Source organism: Zootoca vivipara, chromosome 2, assembly GCF_965207765.1.
Source record: "Zootoca vivipara chromosome 2, rZooViv2.hap1.1, whole genome shotgun sequence".
Classification (NCBI taxonomy): domain Eukaryota; kingdom Metazoa; phylum Chordata; class Lepidosauria; order Squamata; family Lacertidae; genus Zootoca; species Zootoca vivipara.
In genome coordinates this window covers 6,208,767-6,230,812 of record NC_142584.1, presented here as the reverse complement: position 1 = coordinate 6,230,812, position 22,046 = coordinate 6,208,767, and the positions used below count along the sequence as shown (strand labels likewise).

Genomic DNA, 22,046 nt, shown 5'->3' with positions numbered 1-22,046 from the left:
TTACATTCTCCTCCACAGGGATAAATAACAGACATGTAGAAGTAGTGGGACTTCTAGTCAAGTAGTCAAGTACAACACTTCCTGTTGTTACTCCAGCCAGGAGGACTTCCTGCCACACCTGGTCTGGAGCTTCCTCCCCCTGTGTGTGACCAGGTAGATGGGTGTGACCCTGGGAGACCCCATAAAAGGGGCTGATCATGCAGCCACCTTCCTCTTGATGCCATGCTCTTCTGGTGCCATTTCTTCTCTTGGACCGCACTGCTGGCTCTCTGCCAGCAGCACATGGCTCCATCCTTACAAGGATGTAAGCCACACTGTATCTCTAACAACAAGCTAAAGCCTGCCTTCAGGGATCATACTGTGAACTGAATGTGAGTAAACTTCTTATTACTTTTAAAATAAGTTTCTTGTGTCTTTATTCTTTTTAGGAGGGATAAAAGGGGACTTACCAGGAACCAAACCCAATCTGGACAAAGCCAGATTGGATTGCTTAAGTAAAGAGATTCAAACGAATCTACCAACTAGATTCCTGCTATATACTGGGGAAATGCATTCTCCTGCTGACTCTCAAGTGTGAATTAGGAAGGATACTATTAAATCAATATATCCTCTCCTAGTATCTCCAACACTCCTGTGTTTTGCCTCTTTTTCACCACTGTTGATTTTAATAATCTTTTGAATGTTTTTAAATACCTGTTTTTAACTGTTTCCCCTCCCCAATGGATAATTTTAATGTTTATTTATTTTGCAAACTGCTTAGAGGTTTTATTACAATCAAGTGATATCTACATCTTGTTTTAGATAGATACAGTGGTACCTCTACTTACGAATTTAATGCGTTCCAAACGCACATTTGTAAGTAGAAAAAAATTGTAAGTCGAATCCCATAGGAATGCATTGGGAGAAAAAATTCGTAAGTAGAAAAAATCCTATCTAAACTGCATCCAAGATGGCGGACGGAGCTCCATTCGTAAGTAGAAACATTCGTAAGTAGAGATACCACTGTAGATAGATAGATAGATGATAGATAGATAGATAGATAGATAGATAGATAGATAGATGATAGAGGACCAAAAAGGCTTGACATGGAAATGGGGTCTACACGAGCCTGACATATTTGTTTCCTATGAGCATGTCATGTTTCCCCCCCCCCCGGGGGGGGGGCAAGGTGAGCAGGAAGCAGGGAGGGAGGAGAGAAGATGCAAATATGCTGCCCTCCACCTGCAGCTCAAGATGATCCAATAAAAAACTTTGCTTCTTAGTTCTGCTGATTGCACCAACTGGTCAGGGACATAGCTGTCAAGTTTTCCCTTTTCTCGCGAGGAAGCCTATTCAGCATAAGGGGATTTGCCTTAAAAAAAGGGAGAACTTGACAGCTATGGTCAAGGAACTGGGTTGATGCCAACACTGCCCAGGACCCCATAACAGAAGGAAAAGCAAACAGTTGGGATTTATCTGCAGGAGAATATCCACATCCTCAAACAAGGAAGGAATGGGGCCAAACCATGGACAGTCCATAGAAACCCAGCCAGCCCCAAGCAAGGGAATAGGGACCATTTACCAGCTTGTCACTTTGACCTGTGAACCAGAGTCCCATTAAAAACCCACATAAGATAGACTTAAGAAAGGATTGTTAGGGAAAATGCCCAGGTCCCAAACTAACAAGCATGTAAGAAAGAGCCTGGAAGGTAATGGCTCAAGGAGGCGAGAATTGTGCCTCCTCTCTACAGTGGAAAGACCCAAGGATGAACCTTGATGGGGCATGTTCTCGTAAATCAGGAGTCTGTCAAAGCTTCATTCTTCAGGGAACCTTTTCCACACAGGCAGGGAACGGTGGCATGTCTGCTCAAGAAATCCTGTTCATGGGGAGCATGGCCTGCACCCACTAGGCCTCACCATCATCCTGAATATCGTGTCTGAATAGAAAGTGTTCCCTGGCATACAACAGTGCTCCCCCTGTAGGCAGGAGGACTGGGAATGGTGAGCCAACTACCAAAGAAGCCTGTCCATCATTATGGATCTTTTCACTGAGAAGTGTCTGAGGAAGCATCCCAGGGAGGTTAGAAAAACCAATGCTTTAACCCAGATGGACGGACCCCCATCTCCTTAGGAAAGCCTCCACATCGCTTTCTCCTGGCCACATACCTTGACAATCTCCAACTCCTTCTCCCGCTGTAGCAGCTGTTTCTCCAGCTCTGCCACCCGCATTATGTTTTCATTCTCCAGATCCAGAAGCTTTTCTGTCAACTGAGTGGAAGAAAATAGGGATCACCAACTTTCCTTTGGTCAAAAAAGACGGTTCTCTTCTCATTATTCTGCTCAGATATTAGACAAATGTTTCCTCTGTTTTAGTATTTTAACTTGTATATTTTAAAGTAGGTTTGTAATTTTTCCTTGATTGTGTGGAAGGAGTGTGGTGGAGTCTCCTTCTTTGGGGGTCTTTAAGCAGAGGCTTGACAGGCATATGTCAAGAATGCTTTGATGGTGTTTCCTGCTTGGCAGGGGGTTGGACTGGATGGCCCTTGTGGTCTCTTCCAACTCTATGATTCTATTTTTTTATCTATTTGTAAAGCTCGTTGAGAGTTGTTGTCGTTGTTTTTACAACCATGCCGTGTATAAATTTTAAGAAATAAATTTAGCCATGAAAGCTAAATGGAACATCCATGTTTGGAAGAAGTACAGTATATTACTGAGTACCAACTGTTGGAGGGGTAAACCATGGTGGAGGGCAGTTGCCTACAAGCCCTGTTTTGGGGCTTTCCAGAGGCATGTGATCAGTCATTGTTGGAAAAAGGGTTCTGGACTAGATGGAACCATATATCAGGACTCTTCCCTAAATGGCCTTGGCCCTGAAGGAGTAATCTCTACCCCCATTGTTCAGCCCAGATACTGAGGTCCTCCTCCGAGGGCCTTCTGGCAGTTCCTTCACTGCGGGAAGCAAAGTTACAAGGAACCAGGCAGAGGGCCTTCTCGGCAGTGGGACCCACTCTGTGGAATGCCCACCCATCAGACGTCAAGGAGATGAGTAACTATATCATAGAATCATTGAATCATAGAGTTGGAAGAGACCACAAGGGCCATCCAGTCCAACCCCCTGCCGAGCAGTAAACACCATCACCCAGGCATCCCCAAACTTTGGCCCTCCAGATGTTTTGGACTACAATTCCCATCATCCCTGACCACTGGTCCTGTTGGCTAGGGATCATGGGAGTTGTAGGCCAAAACATCTGGAGGGCCGCAGTTTGGGGACGCCTGATATAACCTTTAGAAGAAATCTGAAGGCAGCCCTGTATAGGGAAGTTTTTAATGTTTGATGTTTTATTATGCTTTTATATTTTACTGGAAGCCACCCAGAGTGGCTGGGGCAACCCAGTCAGATGGGTGGCATATAAATGTTGTTGTTGTTGTTGTTAATTCCTATGTTCTTCTGGTAAACTAAAGAGGGGTATCTGTACACCTACATGTGATAAATGTTCTTCCAACTCCTCCACTTTCTCCAACGCTACGTTCTTGGTCTCGGCATCCTCCAGCAGCCCTCCTACGTCAAATACGTTGTCCAGGTAAGCCTGGATCTGCACTTGCAACTTTTCGCTTTCCGTGTGTCTCGACTTCTGTGGGAAGAAAGGAAAATCCAACAGAAGAGGAAGAAAGCTGCACGAAGGCTGTGAGCAAGGGGAAATTATCTTAAAGGGAACAAGCTTCCAGGTTGCTGCGTGATGGTACTGAGCGTCTCCCAAAAGCTACAACAGAACAGTGAGAAGCACCTCATGATAACATCCCCACAGGATGTTTTCCACGCTCCTAGTTCATCGGATATAGTACATAACTGGAAGCACTGGAGGCAGCCCCAATGATAAAGTGAGTCTGATGTCAACCCTGGTATGTGATGAAATGCCAAGATTAATGGCCTCTGGGGAGAACTTTGGCTTATGGAATCCTGGAAAATGCATTCGGGATTCTGTCGGAAATCCCTAGAACCCCTCCACAGAACTACAGTTCCCAGAGATCCCTTGAAAGGAGGAATGACGAGTAAGTCAGATTAAGTTTGAGGGCCGCTTAATTATGCCCTTGGAGGTGTCTGGAACTAGCACAAGTCTGACTTACTTCACAGCCATGCCTTGCCATCACTAGCCTCCTCAGAAGCGTGTTTCCATCCCTTCCTGCTAGATGGCTAGAACTCTTCCCTGAATGGCTCTTCAGTTCCCAAGTTCTTTAATGTGCCTCTGAAGAGGTCTGTCCTTTTGTACCACTGAGCTTCTCTATTCTGCTGTTTCATTCCTGTTATTGAATTGGTGCCTGTTTCCCTTGAATGGGCAATGACCTTGGTTCTGAGAACTTGGTCTCCTAATGACTGTTTTGGATTGAGTTTTGCTTCAGCTGAAACCAAGGCTAGAAACTGCCATCAAACTGGGATTTCCACCCAGCCCTTGAACCCAACTTCACTGTTCTGCATCCTGCCATTATCTTTAATAATCAGGAGGGGAATGTTACTACATTTCCAAAACCCACCTTCTTCCCAACTTCTTGTCCAACTGGAAATTATTTTGGCCTTTTAAAAAGATGCCCAGGTTTGTTGTCTATTTCATGTGAGGGTGGCCAGTATTCCTTTTCAATAACATGGCATTAATTTGATGCTGATGCTTGAGAAGTTTAATTCTATTGGTATTCCCCACCCCACCCCACTGCCTTGCAAAGAGTTTGCTTCCGGTTCCATCAGGCACTTGCTAAGGAGTGCTTTTGCTGGAATCGATGACTATTCCACAGCAAAGTATATCACAGCCCTTAACTGGAAGGTTTAAACTAACAGCAGGGCCCTCTTTGCCTGATGAGATTTTTAAGTGCATTGGCTGCCATCACAGCAGACGTAAACAGACCACCAGACTGCAAACAAGTATCTTGGCAACTCAAACGAAGGGAAAAGGGAGGAGGAAGGCAAAAGTTAATGTTGGTTTTAGAGGAGCTGAAGACAACTTGAAAGAGGCATCACTTTCCATGGGATCCCCTTTATTTTCTAGTCCCCTCATTGTCTTTGGTCAAGTAGGTTCTGTTGGTTTTTGAAACAATTCAAACCCCAAGGAACCTGTTTACCAGAGACAAGGGTGAGGCATGCACACATTACAAGCAGAAACCCATCCCTACCCCCAAGCTGCCTCTCTGAAAAAAGACCAGTCTCCATCTCCAACTGAAGTCATAGTGCTCAAAGATAGCACAAGGAAGAAGCAGAAGAAGCTGATAGAATTTATGGAACTGTCTGAGTTGACCGGGATCAGAGTGAAGTAGCAGTGGAAGAAGATTGGAAGAAATTTAAAATTTATTTAAAGAATAAGCGTATAATAGATTAGAATCAATGGAAGTGAGGGAGATACAAAGAGGCTGTAGATAATACAATGGTGTGGAAATAAGTATTGCTAGAAGACAGTAATAATTCAATTAAGAGGAAAGATATAGATATAGAGTGTAAAATGGTAAGATATAAAAGATAGAGAAATAAGGTAATATTAAAGTAAAATTTAGAGTTTATATAAGATTTAGAGATTACTAAGGATGATTTGTAAAGGAACGCAGAAGGAGGTGGAATGAGGAAGTCAATAGATTAGAAATAAGGGTTATAAATTAGAATTTTTGTTTTTGTATTTTTTAGTCTTTAGTATTTAGTATTTTTGTATGTTTTTGTTGTTGTTAAAATTTTTTCAATAAATACATTTAAAAAAACAAAAACAAAGATAGCACAAGGAACCAAATCTGTGTTGATTAAGGGAAACTTCTCTCCGCATGGGGAATTATTGCTTGTGAAGAAGGAAGTTTCTGTGGTTTTTAACAGAGAATTTTTTCAGCAAATGTGAAGCAGGCATTTCATAAGGGTGCTTCCAGGTGGCAGCTTAATATTGAAAATGTTGTAATTAGGTAATTGACAACTGGGTTTAAACTAGAGAGCCTAGGGCTTGCCAACTGAATCCCCACGACGGGGTGAGCTCCTGTTGCTTGGTCCCTGCTCCTGCCAACCCAGCAGTTCGAAAGCACAGGAAAAATGCAACTGGTTGGTTTAACCATGAATGCTTATCTTTAAAGGCACAGGTTAGAACTAGATATCACCAATATAGAGACTCTGGTGTGCAGAAACTGTCAGAGGAATACTTTAAATTGAAACACCGATTACATTTCTTGATCGGCAGGAAGAACAAATTATTCACTGAAAAACAATGGGAATGTTGAATCCATGCAACAGGAGCTAACAATTCTGGGCATTAGTTTCTGGAGCCCTTGTCGAGAGACCCTCCACAACTAACACCGTCCCATCTCAGACATGGTACGAATACTATTTAAAAGTATTCTGTGATGAGAGGGTGAGCTCTGTGGAGCCTCAGGACATCTCAGAATGGGCACCAGTCACAACAGAAAACGTTAAGACTTCTTATTGCCCCAAATCTAGGAAGGTCCATGTCCTGATGCAATTCCACCAGAGTTACTTAAAGTAGGTGCTGCTTTGCAGATATCAAACTGAGCGTGCAGGCGCCAAAAGGGCAGGAGCCAGCAGCACATGCAACTACAAAAGGTTCAGATCTAGCTGAACAATCCCATTCCCCATCTTTGTCAGGCACTTGGCCTATTCTTGGAAAAAGTATGACCGGGACGAGGTTCTATCAGCTGTTCTAGATTGGCTTGTGAAGAGATTGGGTGTTACCTGTAAGAACTCTTCCAGACCTAGTTTGGTGAACTCATATTGTAGGTGCACACGGAAGTTCATGTCCTCAACAGAGTGCACCACGATGTTGATGAACTGCATACAGGCCACCTGAAAAACACATTGAGAGAGGGCAGCTGGCATTATGGCGCACAACTTGAATTTGTCATTCCCCTGTGGCTTTGTCTAGAATGCCAGGGTCTTCCCCAACGTGGTGTCCTCCAGATACTGCTGGACTAAAAAAAAAGAACCTATCATACTGGCTGTCGGCCATGCTGGTTTGAGGCCTGATGGGAGATGGCAGTCCAACATCATCTGGAACACAACATGTTGAAGAAGCCTGGTCTAGATGTTCCACCAATACAGGATCAAATGTTTAAAAAGTCTACGTTCCAGGACACCACAGTTGGGGGATGCCCCTGTGAAAAGTCCCACCATCATTCCATTTGCTGGGAAGGAGAAGGAATCAGGAGGTAAGAGCCAGACCTAGGTTTGCAAAGGCATTGAGAGAGGATAATAGGCAGAAGACCTTTAAAATACATTATGGCCCACCAGGTGAAAGCACTTGGGAAAGGCAGATGGGAACAAAGGCTGCCAAGTTACTGTTTTGCACTGTAAACCATGAAGCTTGCACCGTAAACTATAAACCATTTCAGAGTTGTTTTGTTGTTGATTAATAGGTATTAAATCAATCAATAAAAATATCTTGACCGTGTGCAAGAGCGCTGCCAGTGTCTTTGGCACAGTAACTGGAGAGTAGAACAGGGATGAAGAAGCAGGAAGACACTTTCTAAACTGTTCTGTAACATAAATTGGATGCAGGGGGAAAGAGTCCCTACCCCATAGCAGAGATAGGTACCCAGCAACCTGCTGTCCATACGCAGACTCTACCAATCCAATTCACAGTGTAAAATGGGAGTGCCTGCACAGATGGGGAAGGTCTCTGGGTTTCAGATCCCTGTACCTCAGCTACCACTGTTTTTGGGAGGAGCTTTGCATAATTAAGAGGAGGGAGTTCACCTCAGCGGCAGACGTTCACTTTTCATGCTGTGGGTTCAGTCTCCAGCATGTCCAGTTTTTTTAAAAAAAAGGATCAGGTGTCAGGTGATGGAAAAAACCTCTGCCCAAGATTCTGGAGAGCGGCTGCCAGTTGGGGTCGACCAAGAGTCTGACTTGGAGTAAAGCATCTTCCTATGTTGCTTCCTAAAATTCAATTGGCTAGCATGCGGGTGCAGTGTGCTTAATACTGGGGTTTTGCAGCTCTTTTTTGGAACATGGTAATTAGAAACATAGGGACCCAGGTGGCGCTGTGGTTAAACCACTGAGCCTAGGGCTTGCTGATCAGAAGGTCGGCGGTTCGAATCCCTGTGACAGGGTGAGCTCCCGTTGCTTGGTCCCAGCTCCTGCCAACCTAGCAGTTCGAAAGCACGTCAAAATGCAAGTAGATAAATAGGAACCGCTACAGCGGGAAGGTAAACGGCGTTTCCATGTGCTGCTCTGGCTTGCCAGAAGCGGCTTTGTCATGCTGGCCACATGACCTGGAAGCTATACGCCGGCTCCCTCAGCCAATAATGCGAGATGAGCGCGCAACCCCAGAGTCGGTCACGACTGGACCTAATGGTCAGGGGTCCCTTTACCTTTAATTAGAAACATAGGGCGATCCTTTTAGGCGTGTCCAACTGGCATGTGATCGCTGACGCATGAGTTCTTTTGGACCCAGAAGAGGGCAGATCTGGGGCATAATGGGGTATAATGGAGTGGGTCGCATTTATGTGTGCTCCACCAATGTGTGGAGGGGCCGGGAATGGAATGCCTGTACTGCGTCAGAACATTGGTCCATCTATTATCCACAGCAGGGGTGGAGAAGCTACTGGCGGCTCTGTCCGGCCATCAGAACTCTTCTTGGGCCACACTCTGTTGGCCACATCCCTCACTGTCCCGAGTGTTTATACCTGGCTGGAATGTGTCCTTGCCCACAGCACGGGTCAGAGACAGCATGTATATAATCCTGCATTTAAGAGACACTGTATATACCGCAATCTGTCCTTCACATCAGATTGGGGGAGCTGCTGGCATAAACAGAAAAAGCGACTCGTGCTTTTCTGCAACTCAAGGCACCAGGGATTTTGCTCCTTACCATGAAGTCAATATTGCTGTCCTCGTTGCGGAAATACTCCATCAGCTTCTCAAAGCGATGCTGCTCTTTGCAAACCTGAGAAGCAGAGAGCACAGCAGGATCTTAAGGGTGCTTTAGTACTGGTGAGCCAGCCAAATACAGGCTGTTTCCCGGTATGCAGTCTTTGTAGACTTCTCCATAAGTACCCCTTCACGTAGCTATTCATCCCTTCTACCATATTCACATGCACATTCCGATATTCTCAAGCACATTCCTGTATTCATTCCTTTACCCAGCCACACATCAGCAGCCCATGCAGGAGGAACAAGCAGCTCTGCTTGAATACTCGACACAGAGAGAGCATTGGCTCCTTCTCCTTCTACCCTGCATGTGTAGGCGACACCTATTTTTAAATTTTAATTTTGGATTTATAATTCCCTGCCTTTGTTTCAAGGTGGCAAACAGCAGAATAAAACAATTAATAATGCTAATAATCATCATTTAAGAGAGCAGGATCCATTAAGACAAAATACACAAAGAAGTGGGGAGGAGAAGATGCCACAAAACGGCAGATCGGGGAAATTAAAAGGCTAAGCAAAGAGGTCAGGCTTTGCTTGGCACTTAAAAGATGGTGCCAGGCTCACACATGTAGGGAAGGAATTCCATAATGTGGGTGAGGAGGTCCTGTGCCCGCCTGTCTAACCTCAGACACTGAGGGTGTCAAGAGAAGGGCCTTCAATCAACTTCATCTTGAATGAAAGGCAACAGGGGTTTACGCCATCCAAAAACAGGACTGCTAGGCCTTCAAGCACAGTTATGGTGTGGAGTGGAGCTTACCTCATTGGACCTGTGTAGAGACCCACTCCTGACCTCAGGAAGGCAGAGGAAAAAAGGGACCAAAGTCTGCTGGTAATGTAGTTTGCTCCTAAGTGGCACTAACACATGGGCTCTGATTTGGGTTCACTGATTTGGCCACTGCTACTCTATCCATTTTTGACACGGGTTGCACTGTGGTCTAAACCACAGAGCCTAGGGCTTGCCAATCGGAAGGTCAGCAGTTCAAATCCCTGCAACGGGGTGAGCTCCCGTTGCTTGGTCCCAGCTCCTGCCCACCTAGCAGTTCGAAAGCACGTCAAAGTGCAAATAGATAAATAGGTACTGCTCCAGTGGGAAGGTAAACGGTGTTTCCGTGTGCTGCTCTGGTTCCGGGTCATGCTGGCCACATGACCCGGACGGAAGCTGTCTGCGGACAAATACCAGCTCCCTCAGCCTATAAAGCGAGATGAGCGCGCAACCCCAGAGTCGTCTGCGACTGGACCTAGCGGTCAGGGGTACCTTTACCTTTACTCTATCCATTTATGCTACACAACTTTTCCTCCACCTCCCTCCCTCAACTTGCGTACCTGTCTGTCCATTTGTCCATCCACCTTGTGCACACAACTTTATACTAAATTATCCCGACTCCCATGCACGGCCCTCTAGCCGTTCATTTCCACGTTCCTGCATCTATTTCCCTCTTCTTGCCTTCCCTTCCTCTTCCAAGTTTGATACCTCTCCCAGGTATGGGGAACCTGTGGCGTTCTGATGTTGCTGGGACTCCAACTCCCACCAGCCCCAGCTATCATGGCCAATGATCAGGGCCGATGGGAGCTCAAGAATAACTGCAGGTTCCCCATTGCTGATTTCCCCCATGGTGCTGTAGGTTAGTCCTCACCTCCTTGAAATTCTCAAAAGCAGCCAAAATGATCTCATGGCCACCACGCACCAGACAAACAGCTGCCAGCAGTTCTAATACCAGGGCTTTTGTCCTGGAGAGAAAAAAGAGAAGCAAGGATGTCATTTTGCTGGTGATGCAGAATATAACAATAATAATAATAATAATAATAATAATAATAATAATAATAATAATAATAATTTATTATTTATACCCCACCCATCTGGCTGGGTTTCCCCAGCCACTCTGGGCGGCTCACAACAGAAAAATGAAATAAAATAATCTATTAAACATTAAAAGCCTCCCTAAACAGGGCTGCCTTCAGATGTCTTCTAAAAATCTGGTGGCTGTTTTTTTCTTTGACATCTGATGGGAGGGTGTTCCACAGGGCGGGCGCCACCACCGAGAAGGCCCTCTGCCTTGTTCCCTGCAACTTGGCTTCGCGCAACGAGGGAACCGCCAGAAGGCCCTCGGTACTGGACCTCAGTGTCCGGGCAGAACGATGGGGGTGGAGACGCTCCTTCAGGTATACTGGACCGAGGCCATTTAGGGCTTTAAAGGTCAGCACCAACACTTTGAACTGTGCTCGGAAACGTACTGGGAGCCAATGTAGGTCTGGGAGCTGTTATGTGGTCTCGGAGGCCGCTCCCAGTCACCAGTCTAGCTGCCGCATTCTGGATTAGTTGTAGTTTCCGGGTCACCTTCCAAGGTAGCCCCACGTAGAGCGCATTGCAGTAGTCCAAGCGGGAGATAACCAGAGCATGCACCACTCTGGCGAGACTGAGTTATCCCACAATGATGACAGCATCCCTCAGATGCAACTGTTGCAGAGGCAAGCAGCAGGGGCAGCCAATGTAGTGACCTCCAGGTGTCATTGGACTACAACTCCCATCATCCCCAACCACAGGCCATGCTGGCTGGGGCTGGTGGGAACTGAAGTCCAAGAACACCTGCAGGATACCATGCTGGCGACCCCTATCATTCCAAGTTGAGGCTTTCCTCTCAGGGGACCTTGCTTCCAACAAACCGCTGTCTATTCCAGTTTTGCAACACAGGTAGAGGTTTTCTGGATCAGCAGGTGTCCCTGAATGTTCAGCATTGCCCATGCTCCTAGTGCAGTTTGATCATTTCTGGTTTCCAGCGGGACACATCCATTGGTGTGCCAACTAATGCTAGGTAAACAGGGGGTAACAGGGGGTTCCCCTCTAGGGATGCAGGGGTAGAATGACTCCACTCATGGGCGGAGCCAGGATTTATTTTACGGGGAGCAGGCTTTTATGTTAGGGGGGCAGAGCCGAGTTATCTGTGATGCAATTGGTCAGTCAGTTAAGTATTTTATGCCCATGTCTGGCATGATCCTGCCGCTTTAACAGCAGCTTTCAAGAGAGAAAGGGCTTGTTTTTCTTTGTATCCCCATGGCATTCTCACCTTACCAATTAAAGGGCAGCTTGCAGAACTTTATCTGAACAACAGTGTACAGTATCTGGTTTGCTCCTCAGGCCCCACTGCCTTCTTGGTTAAGCAGTGCTTCCCATTGGTTTTCATGCAAACTATACCTGCTGAAATTCCATCCTCTACACAATTATTAAAAGGTGCAAAATAAAAAAATTCCTTCAGTAGCACCTTAAAGACCAACTAAGTTTTTATTTTGGTATGAGCTTTCGTGTGCATGCACACTTCATCAGATACACTGAAACAGAAGTAACCAGACCCTTATGTATATTCAGAGGGTGGGGGTGGGGTGATGGGAATGGGTGATGGGCTGATAGGAGTGGTAAACCTGTTGATGACTGTTAACGACTGTTAATGACTGCAATTGGTCTTGCGGGGGGGGGGGGAAGCAAGGACTGAGGTGCTAAGGAAAGCTTGGTCATGTATAATGAGATAAGAATCCTATGTCTCTGTTCATTCCAGGTGGCTCCATGGTTTTAAGCTTGCTAATGAGTTGCAATTCAGCAACTACTCTTTCCAGTATATTTCTGATTTTTTTCCGTAATAAAACAGCTGCTTTGAGATCTTGTATAGAATGTCCTGGGAGATTGAAGTGTTCTCCTACTGGTTTCTCTGTCTTGTGATTCCTGATGTCAGATTTATGTCCATTTATCCTTTGGCGTAGGGTTTGGCCTGTTTGTCCAATATAGAGAGCTCTCTATATTTCTATATTGCACAAACAATAGCTCTCTATATTGGACAAACAGCTCTATATATAGCTATATATATATATATATATATATAAACATAACAGGCCAGATGGGTGACACTGGCTGACTTTGATTTGCTCAGATGTAATGAGGGGTGGCCATTATTTTACACACAGAAGGTCCCAGGTTCAATGCATGGTGTCTCCTGGTAGGACTGAGGAAAGACTCCTGCCCAAAACCTGCCTGCCAGTGTCGGCAGTACTGAGCTAGATGGCACCAACATTCTGATTTGGCATAGGCCACTTTTTGTCGTAAGAAACTGCTCTCTGTTCTAATTTCTGGAGAGCTGGAATGGTGTAGTGGTGTACGAAAATGCATTGTATTTGGGGAAATTGTTTGCAAGTGTACATGTTAGGCAATATTGCATGCAAACGTTTGTGTGTGTGTGGGGGGGGGGGAATGCACACTAAAATCCCGATGAAGTATTGTGAAGGCTTAAAAGAAACCAAGGAAACCTAGGCCAGTGCAAACTTATAACATCTATGCAAGAAGAAATATTGTATATAAATTTTATTTTGCAGTTCATATTGTGAGCATTACTTTGCAGAGCATACCAAAAGACCCCCAGGGACATGGTTCACTCATGAGCTCGCTTCCCTCTGTATATGTGCCCATTCATCATATAGTGCCAGGACTGGATATGTGATAAGCCAACACAACTTTGCAATGGAAGGCCTGGAAACCGCAGATGATCAATGCACTTTATATCAACAACATGGCCCAGACAGTTTTTTCTGGCTGTGCACAGAGATCTCAGTCAGGCCCAAACAATATGAGGAAACAGGAGAAAGTTGTCCAAGTGCACATCTGTTCTGCAAATTAAAACCTGCTAGAAACCAGTTTCACTAGCTGGAGGCGGGCCATTGTTTCGTTTTGTTTTTCAGAGCTGATGGCAGTTTGAAGGAGGGGTGGCTGCTAATAAGTGTGTGAACTCATCCCACTTCCATGTCGGCTAAACAGGTTTTGCAGGGTTTCATGAAGCATTTCAAAAACCTGCAAAACTTGTCTGACCAGAGGCAATATATGGAGGGATCTGTGGTATCATACAAACACACACACACACCACGGACCCCTCCAGACATCCTTTTTATTGTGCATCTGTTATGATTTGTGCTCATTGTGGTCTTGGGGCAGTTATACACGATCCTGTTTTCAATACTGTTTGTGCCAGCAAAAGTTTAAGTGCGCCTATGCTGCTTCCTTTCCAATCGGTGCATGTCCCCTAATTTCCTGCTGAAATCCTGTAACATTTCATAACACAAATGTTCTCTTTCTCGGAAGGGATTTGTGGGAGAGCAGTGATTTGAGGGGACATCTACTTGCCAGGTGGCGCTGTGGTTAAACCACTGAGCCTAGGGCTTGCTGATCAGAAGGTCGGCGGTTTGAATCCCTGTGACGGGGTGAGCTCCCGTTGCTTGGTCCCAGCTCCTGCCAACCTAGCAGTTCGAAAGCATGTCAAAATGCAAGTAGATAAATAGGAACCGCTACAGCGGGAAGGTAAACGGCGTTTCCGTGCGCTGCTCTGGTTTGCCAGAAGCGGCTTTGTCATGCTGGCCACATGACCTGGAAGCTATACGCCAGCTCCCTCGGCCAATAAGGCGAGATGAGCGCGCAACCCCAGAGTCGGTCACGACTGGACCTAATGGTCAGGGGTCCCTTTACCTTTTACTACTTGCCAGGAGGCAAGAGGCAGAGGAAGCCTCTGTTGTCTCCCCACCAAACCCCTGGCTCTGAGTCTTCTTCCCCTGCGGGTTTCCTTGGGGGTTCCCCAGCTGGTGCCTCCCACCACTCCTCTGTGCCCAGCCAGTCCACGACAGCTTCAGAGCTGGAGGTTTGGGGGCTTTACCACCCGCTCCTGCACCACTGTCTCCCAGAACCAGGAGGGGGGAGATCCATAAACAAGTGGAGGGGGAGTGGTCCCCTGCTGCTGCAACTGCTCTATAGAGTGCAGAGCTGGGAATAGCAGCCTAGATGCTAGACTGGTAGGTGTAAGTATTCAGAGTCACAGAAACTATTCTCAGTGTCCGCTTTTGTCAATGAAGAGGTAACTATCTGCCATGTGCGTTCCTTTGGCTGGGGAGCACCTGTGACACCAGCCTTGACTTCTTTGTGAAGAGTGTTTTGAGGACAGCAGTTCTCCGTGGATGTGAAATTCTTAGTCCCACCACACAACTAAGACTCCTTACTGGTAGGAGAAGCCCAAGGGACAGCTGAAGAGACTTGATGCTGGTTGTAAGGCAAGCAGGACCTGGCATTTTTAAACACATTAAGAGCCAAACAAAGGGAGCCACATTAGTCCACCTACAGAGGGTAAGTTTCCACAGGGCGTACCTGAACACCCAGCCGCCTTACCTGGGGTTCTTATTGTTCAAGCTGAGGGCAATCTCATTGACAGCGTGAGGATGAGACATGACCAAATTGAATCCATACTGACATGCAAAAAGGGAAAGAAATGCATAGAAGTATTAGGAATAGAAAGAACCAGCAAAACCTCAGCAAAACTGTATTATATACAGTGGTACCTCTAGTTGTGGACTTAAGCCGTTCCAGGGTGCTGTTTGCACCCCGTAAAGTCCACAACTAGAGCGGTGCTTCTGTGTGTGTGTGAAGCGCACAGATCACTTCTGTGCATGCGGTGAACCTGGAAGTAAACACTTCCGGGTTTGCCGCGTTCGTAACCCGAAAAGACCCAACATGAAGCAAACGCAACACAAGGTATGACTGTCGTGCAAAGCATCTAGGAAACTGGCATTACTAAAAATAAACAAATGATGCGTTTTAAAGGAATATCACACATCACACAATAATAAAGGGCTTCCTCCCTCCCTCCTGCCCCTCAAAAAAGTTCTTTTGGCTCAGATTTATTGCACACACACGTCTTATGTGTCCAATCGTCCGCACTTGTTTCCAACTTCCGCAACCCATCCCAGACCCTTTAGATGGAGCCAGGCTACAAGTGTAAATAATTAAGTACAAGCACACATTTTGATTTATTTTACTCTGCTAGGGTAGAATTCATCTTTCCCCACTCATGAAATGTTGGGTTTAGACTCGCAGCCAACAGGCATCCCTGATCCTAGCTAGAGGCAGGCAATAAGCAACGGTCCTGCCAGCATTACCTGGTAGTTCATAATGGCTCGTAAGCACAGGATGCAAACGTGGACGTCATCCTTCTGGCTAACCAGCCGTGAGTTCTTCAGGGCTTTCCTGCTGGGAAGGGTGGTGTATCTGGCAAAAAGAGAGTCCTACATTTAGCACACTCATACACACACACAGAAAAAGCAGTGAGGCTCAAAAAAATGTTTGCCCCATGCCAATGATGAGGTCACGGCCGCAGCTAAGAACAGGAAGGGAGAGCTGTAATTAGAACCACCAACTTCTGTCAGAAGGTTTGCCTAAGATGTGGGTTTCTTGCTGGCAAAAGAAAGGCTGAATGGCTACCGCTCATTTGGAGTCTAAGATCAACTCAGGGGTTTTGCTAATCTACTTAAAAGCTAAGTTCCAGGAGACCACTGTTGTCAGTTTTAGCTTTAAACACATGCAGAAACACCCCTCAAGAGATAGGGCATTCAGTTTTTATTTGCTGAAACAAGGGGGGATGAAAGTCATGCTGCTTTTCTAAAAAAAATATACAGTTCCCAAAAACATGAAGCAAAAATATTCTAAATACACTGGGGATTAAAATGGGGTTTTCCAAAAGGAATAAAGAAGTTTCTCGTCAAAAATCTGGAATACTCTCTAGGTGTTTGAGACACAGAAAGAACACAAGGGCCGAAAAGCTCAACGATCAAGGAGGAAAAGTATGTTTGGCCTGATTTGAACCTTTGACTGAGTTTGGGGCTCATCATATATATCTGCCATGTCCCTCCAGGACAATATGGGGAGACATGGATCCCTTCGCAGCCACGACCCTCATCCAAGATGCGAGGTGGGCAGATTCGCCCCCCCCCATGCTAAAAATGTCCGAACTCTTGAGCTCCCAATTTTTAAAGACATGAATTGGAAAGGGAACCAGATGACCAAACTAAGTAAGAAAATGAGTCCACCCAACCCATTTAGGCATCCTGTCTTCTGATTACATGGAGTACCCTCTAAACTCGGTTTAATTCTTTGTAGGCTAGAGGTAAAGAGTAGGAAATGATACAAAAAAGGCATTGTTTCAATGTGTTCTGTTTCCTCAACTATGTTTTGCAGGATTTGGGTAAACACAAAAGCCTCCCAAACCTATTTAGCCAGACAAAATAGCAGGATGAATGTATATACCACAAACAGCAATACTTCTTTCAAACCTTTACCCATGAATCACTGAAGGGGGAAAATGACAATAATCTTTCAGCAGCCCTTGTTGCGCAATAGCTGTCTCAATGTGTAAACTGCTTTGAGATTGTGGTTGGGTGTTTGTTTGTTTTTACAATCAAGTGGTATGTAATTTTCAATGAAACAAATAATAAACAAATACACCACAGAATTTCTCTGCTGGACCTACAAGGATATCCAGCCACCTCAAAGTACTGAATGCCTACTATTATCAAGAAACACCAGGCATTCCCATGCAGTGAAAATTGTCAGGAGCAATAGCCCTGCGAGGTAAAGCTGTTTTTCTTTCCATTTTACAGATGGGAATCAGAGTCTGAGAGAGAAGGAGCTTTTCCAAAGTCAGCCAACGGGCCTGTGATTAAGTTGGAGTTTGAATCCATGTCCATTCCCAGGACAGGAACCCCTGGACTGCGATGTACCAGGAATCTTGGACCTTGCTGTTAGATAATCCGTCCCCATTGGCCGCTTGGCCCCCCTGCTTGCCACCAACCCTGGATGTGGACTGCAGGGGGCCCCCCTCTGCGTTCCCGCACACATCTTCATGCACCTAGGCCACTGTACAGCCCGGGGAGTGTGCACAGAATTCCTCACAGAGCAGCCCAGTGCAGAAATACTTACCCAGGTGACAAGGACAGAGAAAGAGAGAGGACAGGAGACCCAGCAAAGACAGGCAAACAGAGCATGGCAAAAGACAAGGCCTGGAGCAGAGAGGAGACATGGCCAGCTACCGCCAGAGGAGCATCAAGGGGGAAGGATGGGAGTGGGGAGAAGAGATCAGCACACGGCATCCCCTGGAGGGCAGAAAGCAGGGAGGGGGTTTATTATTACAACCAACGGCAGAGCTCAGAAGGCTACACACCAGAAGGTGCAGCAGGGCAGAGGTACATACCGGAGAGCAGACTGCCGCGCAGAGCGAGCAAGGCTGTTGGCGTAGGGTGCAGACAGGGTGCTGGGGTGCTGCAGATCCTCTATGGACCTGCTCCAGGATTTCAGCTTTTCCAGCGCTCCATCCTCACCACTTTCCAGGCCCTCAAAATCAAACCTGGAGGGCAGAGACGGATCACACACCATACATATGCCCACAGACACACAGAAACAACGCCCCCCCCCCAGCCGCACACACAAACACACAGAGATGCTTGAGAACAAAAGCTGCGTAGGGCGCTCAAGCTCTGGATTCACGGGGACTCCTTCCAACAGGCCACAAGCCCAGCAGCTTGGCAAGCGACAAGGTGCCAGCATACGCGCAAATCTCCCCCTGCGTAAGCAGGATCTGAGCACAAAGAAAACCGGGGACAAGGCATATATATACATACATACACACTGGCAGGCAGGCAGGCATGTTTTTTAAGGCTGGGCCTACCCTATGACAAATTCCCAGGCTAGCATTGCATCAGATGTGTGCTCACAACATACAGGCCAATCTGCACTGTGCTACAGTAGGCTGGCTTGACATGAGGAGTGAACCACCTGACAGTCAGGCGTCGACATTAGAGAGGGTGCTGCACACACCAGCTTGCTTCCTGGGAGCTACTAGAGCTGTGTCCTCCGAATCCTGGAAGGAGTCACAGATACGGTAGCTCAGCTGGTAAAGCAGGAGAACTCTTCATCTCAGGGTTGTGGGTTTGAGCCCCACGTTGGGCAAAAAGATTCCTGCATTGCAGGGAGTGGGACTAGATGGCCCTCGCAGGCCCCTCCGACTCTACGATTAAGGATAGACCTCCAGAGTTGGTTGGTGTCAAAGAAATTCCCTTGTTAAAAGGGGAGCTGGACACCAGCTCAGCAGGGCACCAACTCACAAGTTGCCCCCATGCTGCTCTTTGCATCTCGGTGAAGAGTTTTAAAGCAACTGTACTGGCCTCCTGGTCCATTTAAAGATCCCACTTTGAAATACTGGCCTTAACCTTTATAGCACAGGTGGGGACCTTATGGTCCAGGGGTCGAATGCGGTCCTCCAAGACTCTCTCTCCAGGTCACACATCTTCTCCAGCCATATCCTCCCGCTGTTTTGCACCCTCTTCTGGGTGTTTTTGATGGGCTGGGTGTGTGTGCTTAAACTCTGATGATGTCTCTAGCTTGCCTGTATGTAGGCTAAAGCACGTGTGCAAAAACTAGCCTGCCGTACAGAGCCTCATTGCTCTGCTTACTTTTGCCTCTGGCCCCACCACTGGCACGTGGCCCTCAAAAGGTTGCCCAGAAGGAAATGTGGTCCTTGGTCTGAAAGAGGTTCCCTGCCCTTCCTTTGCGCCTCTAAATGGCTTGGGATCAAAGTGCCTTCAGGTGTATCTCCTTCCATGTGAGCTTGCCTCAAACGGTAAAAATCTTCCTCGGGGACACTCAGAAGGGGTGGAGTGGGGGCCAATGAGAGGGCCTTTTCAGCAGTGCCCTGACTTCAGTGCCAGTGGGACCCCAACCATCTGCCCCCTGAACTTGCCCAGAGACACTGATGCAAATTTGTCTCACTTCTTCTTGGAGAGGCACCTGAACTGAGGTTTTCATAATATTTGAATCATTGAAAGGCCTGATGATTAACCAACTAGCAAGCAGATTTATGCTCCTAATAAATACCCCCAAGCCAATGACTATCACATTGAAAAAGGGGAGCCATTGCAACTAAAGATGTTCCAAAAGTAAGAGTCCTGGGATGGGAAATGTTGAATTCAACAACATTCTTCTTCTGCCTGCCTGGGAATCTGAATGAAAACATGAATAGGCCCAAGACCAGGCATCCCCAAACTTCGGCCCTCCAGATGTTTTGGACTACAATCCCCATCTTCCCTGACCACTGGTCCTGTTAGCTAGGGATCATGGGAGTTGTAGGCCAAAACATCTGGAGGGCCGCAGTTTGGGGATGCCTGCCCAAGACTGATAAAAACAACAACCAGGTAGCTAATTATCCTTCTGGACTGATTTTGTCTAAAAATCTGTTTCATAATCACATAATAAGAATTTTTTTTTTTTGATCAGGCCAGTAGCCCATCCAGTCAAGCATCCTGTTCTAACACAGAATCTATGGGAAGCCTGTGAGCATGTTTCTCTCTACTCACAATGACCAGCAATCTGCCTTCAAAGTCCCACTACTTCCAATAGTGGCATGAAGAGGCGGGAAGATTTGGGGCACCTCAAAGGAAATGCAGACACTTACATCACCGCACACTGAGCAAAGGAGAGATAATCCACCAGCACGTCCAGGCCTTTGTTTTCGTCATTGAGAAACTCGCGCACCCACCTGCAAAAGAAAAACCCAGAACGGGGCTTTATTACCCAAGGGCAGCTCACATTGACTTGCGATCCATTATCCATCATACCATCATGTGATTTTCACTTAAATAGTTGCACTAGCAAAGATTACCTTATTGCCACGAGATTCCCCCTTCCTTCCACAGTACCACCCCCAAATCTGCTCTGGAGGGTTGGGGGGTGGGTGGGACCTGGAACGGATTTAGGGGACATGGAGGGGGGTGAGTGTTCTGTTGCTCAAGCAGAAATGCTTGCGCTGATGGAACATTTTGGTTCATGCTACATTGAATACGACCCATTGATGAGTGGCTGAGGATGCTACTGTAGACACACTTACTAAGAAGTACGGTAATTGCCATTGAATGTGTATTCATTTAAAAGCTGTCTCTAGATCACCTTCCAGTAAAGTGAACAGGGCAGCGTGCAAAGAAAATAAACATTATAAATATCACAATTAAAACATAGACTGCAGGACAGATCAAAATAGCAATAACAAATCAGCATGCAAATCACTAAACCCAATGCCTCCCCCAAAAGTAAACTCAGGACAAAGCTGAAGGAAGACAATAGAAGAAAGGGGAAAGTGAAAAGGAAAAGAGTTGAAAGGATGTGGTGGTAAAGACAGTGCAGAGGTGGTGAGGGTGGTCCAGGAAGAAAGGCTTGATGGAAGAAGTGTTGTTGTTGTTGTTGTTGTTGTTGTTGTTGTTGTTGTTGTTGTTGTTAAGAAGCGATCCAAAAAGGCAACTTTAGAACTGCATCAAGCTCATAAAGACTAGAGACAGACAACACCTCCACCTCCGAAATAGTTTAAGATGGTGTCAAAGAAAGAAAGGTGTTGTGGATGCTTTCACCTGCTCTAATCAGGTTCTGCAGAAAGGGTGAGGGTTATGCTATTTTAAAACCTGCACAAACCTGTTTGGCCAGATTTGGTAGAGTGGCAAAAGAAGACAGACAGACAGACAGACAGACAGACAGACAGACAGACAGACAGACAGACAGAGGGGGGGGGAGCATGATGAGGTGCAAGCAATGTCTCTCCCAGACTCCTGCCTGCCTCCAAGCCTTAAACAGAGCAGAGGCTACTAGACACAAGACTCCCTCTGTATAACACAGATCAAGTTCAGCTCATTTACAGAATTGTGTTTATTCAGTCTGGGGGCCCTGTGCCTTTGGAGCAAAGTGGGCAAACTGGAGCGGGTTCAAAGGAGACAGATGAACATGATAAAATTCAGAAGGAAGCCAGCCATGGCCCACCCAATGCGTGTTGTGGGGAGATTGCAGCATCCCCAGCTGCCGATAAATAAAGCAACTGGCGGGGCGTTATCTTTTGACGCAGGGCAGGGAGGGTTTCGCTCAGGGCCTTGCAGTCCCTTCGACATTCGCTGGGGATGTCTCTCTCCATCCTTCTCGCTCTGTTGTGCAAGTTGTGAAGGAACACGAAGGTATGAATATGATCCCAATCTGCATCAAGGGATTGGACTGAACCAGATGGAGTGTGAAATAAAGGAATACAGGAGTGAGTGTGTGGTTGTGTATCTGTGGCTTTGTGTCCCTCTGTGTGTAGGTGTGCCAACTCTGGAATATGATGGAGGCTGGTTGTTCAGTGTATGTTATTTCCAGAAGTAGTCATGGTTGAATGTGATTTTGTCCATCAATCATTTGGATACTGGAACTATGCATATGTTGTCTCTCTCTCTCTCTCTCTCTCTCTCTCTCTCTCTCTCTCTCTCTCTCTCTCTCTCTCTCTCTCTCTCTCTCTCTCTGGGACAGGGGAGC

General features: G+C 46.4%; 1 protein-coding gene across 10 annotated transcripts in view; it reads right to left on the bottom strand.

Annotated features, from left to right (window-relative positions):
• FMNL3 (formin like 3) overlaps positions 1 to 22,046 on the bottom strand; it is a 97,809-nt gene that overhangs the window by 18,538 nt on the left and 57,225 nt on the right. For 7 of the 10 annotated variants that reach the window (XR_004691735.3, XR_009557227.2, XR_004691736.3 and 4 more), the window contains exons 5-13: positions 20,176 to 20,259; positions 17,920 to 18,072; positions 15,833 to 15,941; positions 15,066 to 15,142; positions 10,513 to 10,606; positions 8,820 to 8,894; positions 6,683 to 6,793; positions 3,462 to 3,611; positions 2,146 to 2,247 (exon numbers count right to left, since the gene is read on the bottom strand). Coding sequence is in view for 5 of the 10 variants with exons in the window: in XM_035102433.3 (XP_034958324.1) it covers positions 2,146 to 2,247; positions 3,462 to 3,611; positions 6,683 to 6,793; positions 8,820 to 8,894; positions 10,513 to 10,606; positions 15,066 to 15,142; positions 15,833 to 15,941; positions 17,920 to 18,072; positions 20,176 to 20,259 (955 nt within the window). In the remaining 5 variants the exon portion in view is untranslated. The remainder of the gene's footprint in view (positions 1 to 2,145; positions 2,248 to 3,461; positions 3,612 to 6,682; positions 6,794 to 8,819; positions 8,895 to 10,512; positions 10,607 to 15,065; positions 15,143 to 15,832; positions 15,942 to 17,919; positions 18,073 to 20,175; positions 20,260 to 22,046) is intronic. The other 3 variants (XR_009557226.2, XM_088662879.1, XR_009557228.2) reach the window with 2 other exon arrangements.